Consider the following 14,166-nt stretch of genomic DNA (forward strand, 5'->3'; position numbering starts at 1 on the left):
GGAAAAACAAAAATTATAATCAGTGACTGAAAACAAAATTGCTAGATGGTTTTATCTATAACACTGACTTGCAAATAGCAGTGTTAGAAATAGCTAATGTTTTGCATAGAATTATGATTTGAGTAGATGGAAGCAACCATAAAAGGAAAAGCACCAGATTTTAATCCTCTTCCTTTGTGTGTCTCTGTCTTGTGTAGGACAAAGTAAGTGGTAGCTTAGAGCAAAAGGGGAGCATATCTAAGCCCTGAGAGTGCACTATCACCTGTAAGAGTTTGTGATGCCAGATATGATGATAGATTTTGAAAAGGTGAAGCAACTATAAATCATTATTACCTTTACCCTGTCAAAAGCCACACTTACTTAGCAGTACATGAAATTTTACACTGAAAGTTCCTTTGTAGCTTTTATTTTCCCATTCAGTTTACTGAGAAAGTTGCTATAAAATCCCTTTAATGTATAGAACAAGAAGGGTTTCAGCAGGGTTTTAGTCTTGTTCTCTGGTACACAGAACAGTTACATCCTCCATTCCTAAAATGATAAAGGTGTGGTTCAAGATTCCTGGGTTTGATCAAACAGCAATGGAAAGGTATCCAGGATATTTATCCTCATCTGTCCTGCTGGGAGTCTCAATTGTACTATTCCAATGGTTAGCAGTCCTTCAGTTTAAATAGTTCTTCCTTGTGTGTAACTTCCAAGCTCTCATCACACTACTAAGTTGTCATTGCACCACTGTTTCTCCTCTTGAACTATTCTTTGGACTCACTGGTATTAAGAACTGTACGCAGTAATGCAGGCTTACTGTGACATTTACACATAGCCTGTATCTACATTACTTCACATGTACAGTAAGCATGGTCATTCACTGTGTATGTGATGGGATCTCATGCCTCAGGTAGCCTCTCATCTCTTGATCCACACCTAGTTTATAACAAGAGAATCTGATGAAATCTGTGATTCAGTGAAACTGTTCCTGTATTATTTTAAGATGAAAGTTACTTTATTTCAAAACCAGTGTGCTAATTTTTTAAAAGTGTTGTTTTGATGACTTTTACTCATATGCATTTTCTCTGCTTTGCTGTAATTTCTTTGCCTTATGTTCAAGGCCCCCGTTGCTGCCAGAAAGCTAGGCAAAACTGGTTTGCATTTCATGCCATACCAAAGTAATGGTAACTTTTTTTTTTATTCTAAAGTTACTCCTTATCAGTTCTTTTCCTGTTTTCTAATATTTTTTGTTGTTTGGAAAGTTTAGAAGTCTTACTGTAATGATTTATTTGCTTCAGAAACTTTAACTTGGCTTCACTTGGCTAACATCCCATTATTCATCACTGTACCTTCAAGGTGCAACTGGTAATGAGGGAAAAATGGCTCAGATGTTACTTAGATATTTTTCCTGTTCTATTTCATCCTGTACTCTTTTATTTTTAGCTAGAGATTTGAAATACTGAGCTCTGAATCTCTTCAGGGCTGCTAGAACATGAAGTTGACTTGGACATCATAATGATGAGCACTGATGGTCCAGAATTTTATGTCTTCAGCTCTTTTAATGCTACCCCACACTTTGCTAGATGTAAAAACACCTGAAGACGTAAAGCTGAAGAAAATTCAGTACTTCAGATGTGTTCATTTCCCTTCACTGTCTGAAGGGACTCAAAGTGATCTCTGCTGTCACAGGAATGTCTTATCTGCTGGTCTCCAAGCTGGTCTGGGAAGATAGCAATTAGGGTCTCAAGGATTGCTTGCGAAAGGTGTAGTTTTGAATTGTGTTGGGGTGGTGGTAGGACTCTGGACTGTAGGTCACGCTTCCTGAATGAGAGCAGTTCATCCTTGAACTATCATTTCAGCTGTGGACAAGATGTTTAAAAGGTAAAACATCTGTCTTGGTTAAAAGTATTAGAATCCCCTGAGAGATGTTCACTGCACCCATTTTCCTGGTGGTAACTTCTGACAACACTTTCAGTGGAAGGCATTGTAGAAGTGTTTCCTTATCTACTGTGATGAGTCAGGCCAGTTTAACAGCTGATGAGGGTAGGTGGAGCATATCCATTTGACTCACATTGAGATGAACTGAGTTGAAAGGATGTGACTTTGAATGACTGGTGGTTTGAAAATGAAAGTTAGTTGCAAATGGTGATAGGGAGTGGTGAGAATGGAGGAAACACCTGTGGCCACAGCAGTGAAATCCAGAGATACACTTTGGCCTGTGCTCTTAAGCTTGTGTGTAGAACAGGCAATGAGAGAATCCTACTTCTGGCTTTAATTTTTAGTTACTGCATTGTGAGTTGAGCCTGATGCTGCAGGCATGCCCAAAAACATGTATTTTGTGTATGGCAGTTTTGCAAAGGAGGTAAAAAAATTTACATTTTGTCATAATCAGGTTTAAATGTGAGCAAGGTTTTGATTTCTTTGTCTTCAAAAGAACAATGTACATGAAAAGCAGCAGCGTTACGGGTATCTCTGGATCCTTAATATTGAAACTAACTGGAACAGAGGAAGGCAACAGCCAAGTAAAGGGTGCTCAGGAGAGCAGTTTTGAATGTAAATGCCTAAATTCCATGTATGTCCCATTCGGGGATCTAGTCTTTCTTTTGTAGCTGTATGTGTTTTGGCCTTTAGTGAGCTCAGTTTAATTTATTAAATATGTATGTAGGTGTGAACATCTGTGGCTAAATTGGTAGCAAAAGATAGAGCTCCACTAACAGAATGGTGTTGGTTTTTTTTTCTATACATGTATTCATTATATCCCAGTTTGATACTAATCTAGCTGCATGGAATTTCAGTTACTTCTAACATAAACAAAAGTCTGATGATCAACACTTCCCACCCCCACCTTATGGCCTTATAGGGCTACATGAGAACTAATGATGGAAGCGCTCATAAAATTTGAATTATATAATTAAAAAAATGTTAATTGAAAATCTTCTTTGATACAAAGTGTTAAGAACTCATAAATGGTATATGAAAAATCAAAAGGTGGAATGGTATGGAGAAAACTTGGAAAAATTATATTTATGTGTAAGGAAAATCATGTTTTTAATGGATGCAAAGACTAATCCAAAAGTGAAAACCTACTGCATAAAATCTGTAAGACTGAACCTTTGAATAAAATCACTAACTGAGAAATGTAATAGGTCTGCACTTGTTGTCCAGGTTTCTTTCTCTTTTGCAGACGAAGAGGGAGTATTCAGCTAATTTAGATAAAGCAGCTGGTCTGTCTGCACTGCGCACTGCAAGATTTAGTGTAACAAAGGGTTTCCCTGTGGAGGAACGATGCAGAGTACTCTAAAGCATTCTAACAGGCATTGGAAAATTATAGGCAGCAATTTTGCTGTAATTCACAGCCTTACAAATCGTTTTCACCCTTCTGAGATAAGAACCTTAAGTGAGGTGCAGAAGTTGAGGTGACAGTTTTCAAGAAAGGGCATTTTGGGGAATCCTTTGAGACTGCCTGAGATGGAAGTAGCTCTTCTGAGCGAGGTTGATGCCACTGATTTTTCATTATTGCATATGTGCTTTGTGCCTAGTTAATTCTATGTTCATGTTTGCTGCTGACAATAATGCACAGAAGTAGGAGGCTGCTGCCTCTGTGGCTCTCTGGTACTACACATAACTGACGAGCAAGACAAATCTTAAAAGTTTTTGGTTGTAGTTGATTTATGGGAGGATTTCTGCGTTAAAGAGAAAAAAATATAATAAACATAAGGCTTAAGGTAGCCTGGTAGAGCCAAGCCTTAGACATACTGTTGGTTGTTAATTAGATGCTTGAAATCTTTATTCCGGAATTGTAACTTTCCAATTTGACTGTTGCAAATCCAGGCGCACTGTTTAAGATGCATACTTTCTGTGTACAAGTCATGTATTTTGGTGTTTCCTGAGAAGGGAGGGATTGTGTTTTCCTTCCTTTTAGTTCAGTAAAAGTTGTTCATGTATTCAGGTAATTTTCTAGTTGCCTTAATTGTTAAATCTGTTAAAATGATGACAATACAGTTTTATGTCTTTATTCTGTAGACCACTAAACATGTACTACATTATCCTGTAGTGTACCATATTTCAGTTCCATTCTTTTAGTGACTCACTACTTCTGATATGAGCGTGTTTTTTTTTTTTTTTTTTTGAGGGCTGTTATAGGAACCATGGGAAACTAAATCTCCTGGAGTTTAGGAGAAAGTATAAGTTATCTGGGAGGTTCAGTTCAGAAATGTAGCCAATGTTTTATGGAAGACTGATGGTTCACTACAGCAGTGCCGGGATGATGGTACCTGCAGTACAGTTCTTGATTTGTTATACCGTTTTGCTTCCCAAACTGTTTCAGTATGCTCGAACAATGGAGGATATTTCCCCCCCTCATTGTTAAACCAATGTTCTTGAAGAACAACTTGCCAGTAAACCTTGCTCCCTATCTCTGAAAGCTCGTGGATCCTATTCCATTGTCCAGTTTTCAGCTGGGACGGACTCAATTCTTAGGAGCTAGTGTGGTGCTGTGTTTTGGCTTTGGTGTAGAGACTTTTCAGTTCCTCAGGCCTTGCTAGCGAAAAGGCTGGAGGGCACAAGGAGCTGGGAGGGGACACAGCCAGGACAGCTGACCCGAACTAGCCAAGGGGATATTCCATACCATGGGACGGCATGCCCAGTATATATAGCTGGGGTCTGGCTGGGGTGGGCAGGTCATTGCTCGGGGGCTGGCTGGGCACCGGTCAGCGCATGGTGAGCAGTTGTGTTGTGCACCACGTGTTCCTTTCCTCCTTTCCCTCCCCTCTGGATGTTATTCTTTCCCTTCCCCTTTTCGTTATAACTGGTATTGTCATCATTGTTAGTGGTCTTTCATTTTCATTCTCTTTCAATTACTAAATTGTTCTTAACCCTCAAGTTTTATGTTCCTTTCCAACTCTCCTCCCCATCCCTCTGGGTGAGGGGGGAGTGAGCGAATGGCTGCGTGGGGCTTAATTACCAGCTGAGGTTAAACCGTGACATCCATGGTTTTTTTAATAAAAATCCAAACATAAATCTTGGACCTGCCAAATTTCTGAAGTCATCTTGGATCAGTTTTGATTTCAGTTTTTTTTTTTTTAAGTCTATATATAGAAAAGATAAATTTTGAGAGTATTGACATGAATGAAAAGGACGTAATTGAAGATTCAGCTACAGAGGCTTTGACACTTCACCTTAGCTGCATAGCTAATAACACTCATAGTAGGGTGTTGCTTTGCTTTTTTTGCTGTACAGCTGAGCGTTCTTTTAAATTCTTTTTTTATCACATCTTTGTAGAGATTATTCAGTTTTATCTTTTTTTTTCCCTTTTGTGAAAGACCTGCAGATACAGTATTTGTTATTTAACTATATAGGTAGAAAAATAGTTAGACTGTTACTAATATAATTGAATTTAATTATGTAAAAAAGCATTGTTAATCTAAAGGAATTTTCTAACTGGAATGTGCCATATCTGGAAGACTGATTGGTGGTGACTCACATGATTTGATTGCTTCTGAATATCCATTACAACTTTTGTCCTATTTCCTCTTTTTTTTTTTAAAAAAAAAAAAATCTTAATTTGCCTTTTGCTGCATGAGACACACAGTAAAAGATATTACGTAGCAGTAGCAGCAACAGGCCATGCTGTCAGATATGTGGAGTTCTATATATTTTAAAATATCTGCTTATATTATAGCAAGTTAAAAAATATGCTAAAATAATATGTGTACCTGGAAGGGGAGGACTTTTTTCTTTCCCGTTTGCTTTGCAGGTGCTGCTTAGAGTAGGTAGAAGCATTGCAAGTACTTAGGAAATTTTCACATTGATTTAAATCTGAATGTGAGCATGGTATATGACATTCAGTTTTAAATTACCATCTTGAAGTCGCTTGAAACTTTGAGATATACTTGAAACGAGAGTATTGTAAAAGAAACTTCAATGAAACAGCCAGTTTACGTGGGAGAGTTTGTAACTAATCCTTAGTGTTAAGAACTTGTGAAGTGTAACATAAAAGCAATAGACTGTTCAGTGGGGTTTTACTTACTACATCTCCTCTGAGGCCTGTTCCCAGCGCATATTGTTGACTCTCTTCCAGAAAACGTACTTTAATATTGTATACTCTTCTTCCATAATAGACAACCAAAACGTATGGTTCAGCATTTGATTTCTTTGAACAATCTCTAACCAAAAATGTCTCATCCTGTATGACACAGATTTGTTACAGATTGGTTAGTTTACAACAAAACTTGTAAGCAATCACAGACAGTTTATAGACATGTTGTCCAAGAATTTACGTCCCAGGTTTTGAGATAAATTGTACTTACAGTGTTTTCCTGTAACAGTGCCTTCTCTGCTTCATGGCGATCATATTCTCCAAGGTACCATTCATATTTGCTTAAATCCTTAATTTTAAGACAGCATAATCAGTGTATAGAAATTAACCACAGTTGGCAGAAGCAAAAGCCAGTGAAAACAGATTATATCTGATCTGCATTTAAAGGAAGTTTAGCACAGTCTATAAAAGTAGTAACGTATCTAGTGAAAGTAGTTGTAATGTATCTGTATCAGGAAGTGCTGTTAGGAAGTCTGAATCAAATTAGACATCTAAATCCTTCTCTGTGATTTTAAGAGCTCATATTGGACTGTTTTCAAGGGTGCTGAATACTCACAGCTTTCAAACTATTTAACTTCTTGGGGGAATGTTTTCAGTAAACAGCAGTTCTTACGGTCTGTGTGTGTATGTGCCTTACAGGGATAATTCTGTTATCTAAAAACCTGTCTCTCTATGAAGTGAAGCGTTCTTTACCTTTTCAGTGGATGGGGTAAGAGATTGCATTTCCTGTTTTACAAGTGAATGTTTTGATTTATTTTTGCATGCTGCATGTGGTGTAGGAGATGGTGACCTCTTCACTGAGAAATTCTCTGTGTTTAATGTGGACCCTGTAAAAGTAAATTCAGAAGAAAAAAAAAGTATTTTTTAAACGAATTACAATTTCATTTTGCCCTATCAGTTTTACTTACTCTGAGAACAGCATTTACAGTTTAGAAATACAGTATTGTGATATTAACCTTTTAAAGTTGGAGCTGTCAGTTATGAGTGGTCTTGGGCTAATGAAGCACGGGTGATTTTCAGATTCATGCGCTAAGAGATTTAACACATTAGTTTCCTGATGTTTTTTAATTGACATCACACTGCCAGGTTCTTGCACGTATAGTAGAACATTAAACTATTGATAATATAGCAAGTGCTAAATAAAATAAGAAATATGGGACAAGTGTAATGGTTCATTCTGTTCTGCTTTCACTTTTTGAGCCCCGTTTATTTGTGTTGGATCATATTAAAGCCCCTTATTATCCCATTGCCAGCTAGCATTGTTTCTACCAAGCTTTTGAAACCTTAAAGGATTGAATTTCGGTCTGCTGTGTGATTTGTTTCAATTAACAAAATTAGGACCAAGAAGTGAGGTTGCCCTTGCGTTAAGGAAAAGGTGAAGGTGGTGGTCCCTGGCAGCATGTTCCTGCGCCATGCTGCACTGCTCAGAAGGCAGCTGGCCAAGGGACCTTATGTAGCTGAAAACCATCCTCCCAATGCAAATGTGATTTACTATCTTTAGATTTAGGACTGCCATTTACCAGCTGGACTCGGCTCACCATATCACTGGGGAGCTGTGCGAGTGCAGGGGCTGGGGCAGGAACATGAAGCATGGGGTAGTGTGTGAGGCTTAGGCTGAGGCAGATTAGGATGCAGCAGAAACAGCCTGAGAAACGTAAGGGCTTGCTTTCAACATCCAGGTCAAATGCAGTTTGCAGGTACATTACGTGGGTAAAAAATGGTTAATAAATACCATCATATCCTGCTCTACAACAGAAAGCATTTTTGTTTCATGCAATGCTGGTGGGAGAAATGACCTACTGTATTGTAAGAATAAACAAGAAAAATGTTATTATCAATGGCTTCCATCTTTTTCTTCTGGTTACTGTCACAAGAGACAGCACTGTTTGCCAGAGTGGCATTTCATTATATTTTATCTGTTCATGCTTTATCAGTTTATTATTTTTCTGTCTATACATAGCATATGACAGAATATTAAAGAAATGTAACTTGGAAGACATTCTTTTACAGAAGAAGAATAGTTTTCACTGTTTCATGCATACATGTACTTTGTTCTGATTTATAACAGCATTACATTGTTTTTTAAGACAGTAAACAATGCCCGTTGATCTCAGTAGAGAGACAGCCATGATCTTCAGCAGGCAGGCAGTCTGTTCAGAAATGAAATCACTGTTCAAAGGCTCTGGGGCTAGACATCTATGTTTTGTTTCTGCTGTCAGTTTGAGTTGTCAAAATGAAAATATGTCACTGTTCAGCTTATCGGGTCCTGATTTTGGCATTTGTGTTCACATTACATTTTTGGTGACTATGCCTAGATACTTTATTTTAAAAAAGAGACCCCACAGCTAGGACCAGGTTGGCTTTGTGACTGGTACCGTGTATGTTCTGTGGAATTTTCCTCTGGTGTGTCTTAAGCTGTGGGACAAGAAGCAGAAAATTCTCTTGAGATGCTCAGGTATTGGGTCTGGCAGGGATGGACTTAACAAGAGCTTGCTGAGAAATTGAAGAACTTTGAGTGTTTTAGATTTCTACACAAAATCATTTGTTATCAGGAATAAAAGGTAAAACTACCAGAGAGAAATACAGAGAATCATTTAAGTTGGAAAAGACCTTTAAGATCAAGCACAACCATAAACCTGACACTCTTGTTCTTATATAGGATAAGAAAAAGATATTTGTATAAATCTAATAAAGTTAATATTACTACTTAAAATATTTTAAAATCTAAATCGGGACTTTAAAGACAATTGCAGGGTAGCAGGGGGAAGGCCTCTTCTTTGTTATCTTCCTGTTGTTCAGGGAGGCAAGGAATTTGGAGGGAAAAGGAGATTATGCTATACCAGAGGGCCTGAATGACCGAGAGCAGTGTTGGGTGTGGTAGGAAGTGTCTGAAGTGGAGATGGGTATGGAGCACTTAGGAATAAGACTGAGAGGCTCCTGAGAACAGCAGCAGAGTGTACTGGTTTCAGCCGGGATAGAGTTAACTTTATTCTCAGTAGCTGGTACAATGCTGTATTTTGGGCTTAGTATGAGAGCAATGTTGATAACATGCTAATATTTTAATTAGTTGTTGCTAAGTGACACTTACACTAACTCAAGGACTTATCAGTTTCTCAGGCCCTGCCAGTGACAAGGCTGGAGTGGCACAAGAAGGTGGGAGGGGACACGGCCAGAACAGCTGACCCGAACTGGCCAGAGGGATACTCCATACCATGGAGTGTCAAGCTGAGTATATAAACGGTGGGGTGGGGTTGGTTGGGCAGGCTATTGCTGCTCAGACTGGCTGGGCATCGGTCATCGGGTAGTGAGCAATTGTCCATCACTTTTTTTTTTCTCTTTTGGGTTTTATTCCTCTTTCCCTCTCTCTCCTTTTCATTACAATTGTTGTTACATTTCATTTTATTTCAATTATTATTTTTTTCTTATCTCAACCCTCAAGTTTTACCTTTTTCCCCATTCTCCTCCCCATTCCACCAGGGGAGAGGGGGCAGTGAGTGAGCAGCTGCATGGTGATTAGTTGCCAGCTGGGGTTAAACACAGAGACCTAAGTGAGCTTTGTGGATTCTGTGAATAAAGATTATTAGAAGGTATGCAGAGGAGGGTGTATGGAATTGCACCCCCAGCACAAGAAGGATGTTAGTAACCAGAAGTGGCTCAGTGGAGGGTCACCACCAGAACCGGGAAGCTAGAGACTGGGAAACAAAGCTGGGGGAGATGGGCTCGTTTAGCCTGGCAATGACCAAAGTTAAGGTGAATCCTGCTTGTATCTGAACAAATAATGGAGTCCATATGTTCTTCCTGGTGGTGGTATTTGCTTTTGCCGTAAATTCATTTTCTGCAACTCATAGGTTCTTGTCACAGTGCAGAGGTTGGGTTTTTTTGATACTAAAGGGCATTTGCAGAGGCAGTTAAGGGAGAAAAAGGTATGGTAACTGTAGTCAAGGACAGTGGGAAATTACTGGTGTGGATTTTTCTTATAACCCTCAGTATTCAAAGCCTCTGGATCTCCCCAGACATGAACTGTCTTCTTTTTGAGGAATGAAGACACAGTATGAGCCAACTTGGCTGGTGCGTTCTAATGACATTCAAAAAACCAGAAAGACCAAGGTCGTTATTTATATGTATTCCATCTAAGGTATAGATACACCTCTACCAATCAATTTGTTTAGGAAAGACAAATATATCAAAGAGTTTCCTTTCTAGCATCTTACATTTTTAGTATGCAGTTCTGCAAAAAGAAATCATATTTGCAACAACAGAATGATAAGTATTTTCTTTTGCTTACATAATTGTTATGAAGTTTGGCTAATAAACGTATTTTGCTTTTCAGAAGTCTGTAAGTATATGCTGACATGTTTTTCTGTCTGGTGTGTTTATGGAAATACTTTTTAAAGCAGGTGTAAGTATTTTGAAAGGTAGGGATGAGCCACCTAGCAACTTCAGGTTAAATACTAATGAAGCCATATTTTTCTAAAGGAAAATAGGTAGAGGGGTTGGTGGACAACAGATACAAGATAGTATGACAGCAAAAAGCTAACAACATTTAATAGTGTTTGTAGAGGTATTGTCTTCGAGAATAGAGGCTATGCATATGAATCTAGTTAAATTACTCCTGTGTGTTGGATTCGGTTCTGGCAATCTTAAATCTAGGGAAAATCAACAGAAGGATATTGCCATGGTTCCTCAGAAAGCCATTCCCCAGACTGTTTTTTGGCAGGGCACCGCAGCAGTGTTAGTGTTGGCTTCTAGTACTTTCCCTTAGGTAAAACCACATAGTCCAGGGGAAGCCCTATTTCCAACCATCATTTTTTGAGACCTGTTTGATAATGGCACCTACAAATCCTTCCCTCTAGGAATCTGGGATAAATCTAAAGCAATTTATTCAAAGATTAGTTTATTTGTTTACACAAAGGCATTAAACCCATAGTATCTTCTCTATCATGTCCTGAATATCTGTCGTTTCCATTTAGCCCAGCTGATCGCATCTCTGCCTGGAAAAGCAGGAGGCCATTGTGCTCACAGCATGCTCTTTCTCTATGGGCATCTCTTTATGACCAAGCAATTTGCCTTCTCTTCCTCTCCACTGTCCTTCAGTAGCTTGTCCAAATCTCTGTCCTTTTCTGGGTGTGGGGGTGTGCAATGATTTCACACTTGCATTCTAGGCTGGGCGTTTCTTAACTTGAGCCAAGCATGGGATATAACTGAGCAAGTAACTCTGCTTGTTTCTTCACTACTATTGACTGTGCTATTGTTTAACTTGTTTTCTGTTGCTTTCTTTAACAATCCCTTTGCACTAACTCTGTGCATTGAAAATCCCTAATGCAGACATACATAGAAACATGGATCCATTTTTTATTCTTATTTATAGACGCCCAGTTTAGATTTCAAAGCAATCTGCAGTTCTTACCTGAGCTCCAGACGTTTTTAGAGGTCTGCATACATTGAAGGCTAGGAAAAAGCAATAAATGAAAGTAATGTCAGAAAACTATTTCTGTTATTGGCAGTATTTAAGAAAGAGAGCAATGCATGTCTGTGCTTCCCCAGAATACTCCTTCCTCTACTGTCTGCAGCTTTGAGCCTTCCTGGGTTTTGGATGACAATTTGGTATTCAGCATTTTTTTTTAACCGAATTTTCTTTCATTAATTTCACTAGCCACTTTTTGAAGTTATGTAAATTTTTACTCTCCGCAAGAATATGTGGCGAGTTTCACATTTTATTTGCATGTGTAGTGAAGCACAATTTGCTTTTGTTTGTTTTAAGCCTGTTCCCTGCAAATTTCACCTGATGTTCCCAGTCCTCCTATAGGAAGACCCAGGGAGCAGTTGTTCCCTGCCCTTTCTGATTTTCTAGACTGCTGCTGAGTACCCAGCTGGTATTTTGTCGTGCTATTAATTAGAACAGTTACACTGGGAAGAGCACAGACCAGATAACTTCACATAACAGACCCACTGGTACCACACAAGAAACAAAATACTAGGGGTCACAAATACTGTCACATTTACTGCAGACAATCATTTTTATCTTGGAGAAATACCATCATTGTAAACAATGCTAGATGAGAAATTCAGTATTTGTCTGGGAAAGGTGTTAAATCATTCATATACTTTCTATACTTTATACTTTTGGGTTTTGCTGAGTACTTTAGGAGACTATAGATTTAAAAGCATACTTAGAAAAGAAAGATTTGTGTAGGTTAGAAAAGAAGAATAGGAGCAACTGTGGCAGATTTCTCTGGAAGAATAATCGGTCTTTGAAAGACCTAGAGTGTATTCTTTGTATATAAAAATAGAAAATAAGGAGGAGAGGAAATGCTGAGGCCAGAGATGGCAGAGCTTCTTTATACAGGATATTGAACATCTTATCATGGAAAGTGAGGCAAAAATATAATACAGTAGTATGCTATTAAAGATAAAAATGGAATGTGCAATTACAATAGCTTGAAAGCAGTTCCAGAAATGGTTCTTGTCATGCATAAGGACAAAACATAGTATATCACTACATGGCATCAGAGAATGTTATCATTTTGCTTTTATTGCATAGGGAAGTATAATTTTCTAGGGCAGAATGTTTAGTTCTTGAAGCATTTAGTACAAACTCATGAAATTCTTATATTCATACCTGGGTTCAGGATGATCCTTTAGTTTATGCTGCTGTGCTTGAAAAGATGTTTCAGGTTTTTTCCCAAACTTTGTAACTATAAATAAAAACAGAACTTATTTCCTTTTGTGTGTAATTTGACAGTATCTAGCAACTACCGTGAAGTGAATTAACTAAATTCCATAATGAGGGGGAGGCAGTTCAGTAGAAAAACCTAATAGGCTGCAGTCAGTCTGGCTTTAAAGTCAGCTAATGGTTTCAGTGGGAAACATTTATACTAGTACTGAATGTTACATGGTGAACATTACAGGTTTTGCTGATGCCAAGTATGGTTTAACATAATGGTAAGTAATGTAGAATGCTGTACTAGAAATATATGGAAGGTTCATAAATCCTTTTTATAGGACAGGATAGATAGGCATTGAATGTATTAATGGAGTTAATACTGTTTCTAGATGAAAATCAGGAAAAACTGTGCCTTAATCCACAAAAGGAAATGCCAAAGGAAATTATGAACTCATTAACACAAAGTTGTAAACAGCATAAAAATCCTGTATCCTGTATCTATCTTCAAAATATTTAAGTGTAACATTTTTTCATGGACATTCGTGCATGCAGACACAGCAAGTGGCTTAAGCTGTTTTTTCAAAGCTGTATGCACATCTAAAGAATTAGTGTTTTTAAAACTTCTTTTGAAGAAAACTTGGGTTTTGTAACTTTAAATCCTAAAACTTTTAAAAAATCTTTCTTTCAAAATTCTTACCCTTGAATTATGAAAGAGGAGAAAGATGGAGAGAAGGGTGATGTTCTCTGTGTAGATCAGATTAATCCAGTTTTTTCTCTTCAGGATATCCTTCCCTTCACTTGCATTTTCCATGGAACCTTGGATTTACTTAGAACAAATGTGATACCCTGGTTCCCCACATTGCTGTAGTTAATGCTAAGTGAAATTCCTTTTTTCCACTGTGTCTTCCACGACTGTTGAGGTCACTCTGAATCTCTTTATTCTCAGCAGATGCGTACCCATGTCTCTTATTCATTTAAATATAGAGCCAGATGGCCTGATGCTACATAGCAGGATAGATGTCAGGTTCCTATACTGATTACTTCAGCTGGAATTTTAATGATAGAATATTTTGTTCTTGGAATATGAAGGAAAGATATATTAATATTAAATACTAACCTTGTTCTTCTCCACGTGCCTATATAAAATGATAACATAGTAAATATTTTTTTTTTTATTACCAACTTGAATTTACCCCAACAGGCCCAATTATCTTTTAATTCTAAACCAATTTATAGACATTCAATCATTAGTACCTCATCACTTTGTCAGAAACTCGGGCTGAATCCTTATCTCTGTCCACTGGCAACAACGAGAACTCAGTTTTAGGGGTATAAGTAAATAGACAGTTTACTGCAATGATCACCATTTCATGATGACTGTCGTGCATCAGATTAATTTATAATATGGTTTTCCTTCACTGAT

At 37.9% G+C, this 14,166-nt stretch overlaps 1 protein-coding gene across 5 annotated transcripts in view; it reads right to left on the reverse strand.

Annotated features, from left to right (window-relative positions):
- Window positions 1-14,166, reverse strand: part of CLNK (cytokine dependent hematopoietic cell linker) — a gene marked incomplete at its 5' end in the record, with an annotated part of 64,554 nt that overhangs the window by 1,129 nt on the left and 49,259 nt on the right. For all 5 annotated transcript variants that reach the window (XM_080387611.1, XM_080387612.1, XM_080387610.1 and 2 more), the window contains 6 exons: window positions 6,011-6,166; window positions 6,291-6,368; window positions 6,773-6,906; window positions 11,487-11,527; window positions 12,699-12,774; window positions 13,861-13,879. In XM_080387611.1, coding sequence (XP_080243737.1) covers window positions 6,011-6,166; window positions 6,291-6,368; window positions 6,773-6,906; window positions 11,487-11,527; window positions 12,699-12,774; window positions 13,861-13,879 — 504 coding nt within the window. The remainder of the gene's footprint in view (window positions 1-6,010; window positions 6,167-6,290; window positions 6,369-6,772; window positions 6,907-11,486; window positions 11,528-12,698; window positions 12,775-13,860; window positions 13,880-14,166) is intronic.

The sequence above is a fragment of the Falco punctatus genome (genome assembly GCF_963210335.1).
Source record: "Falco punctatus genome assembly, chromosome: 1".
NCBI classification, from domain to species: domain Eukaryota; kingdom Metazoa; phylum Chordata; class Aves; order Falconiformes; family Falconidae; genus Falco; species Falco punctatus.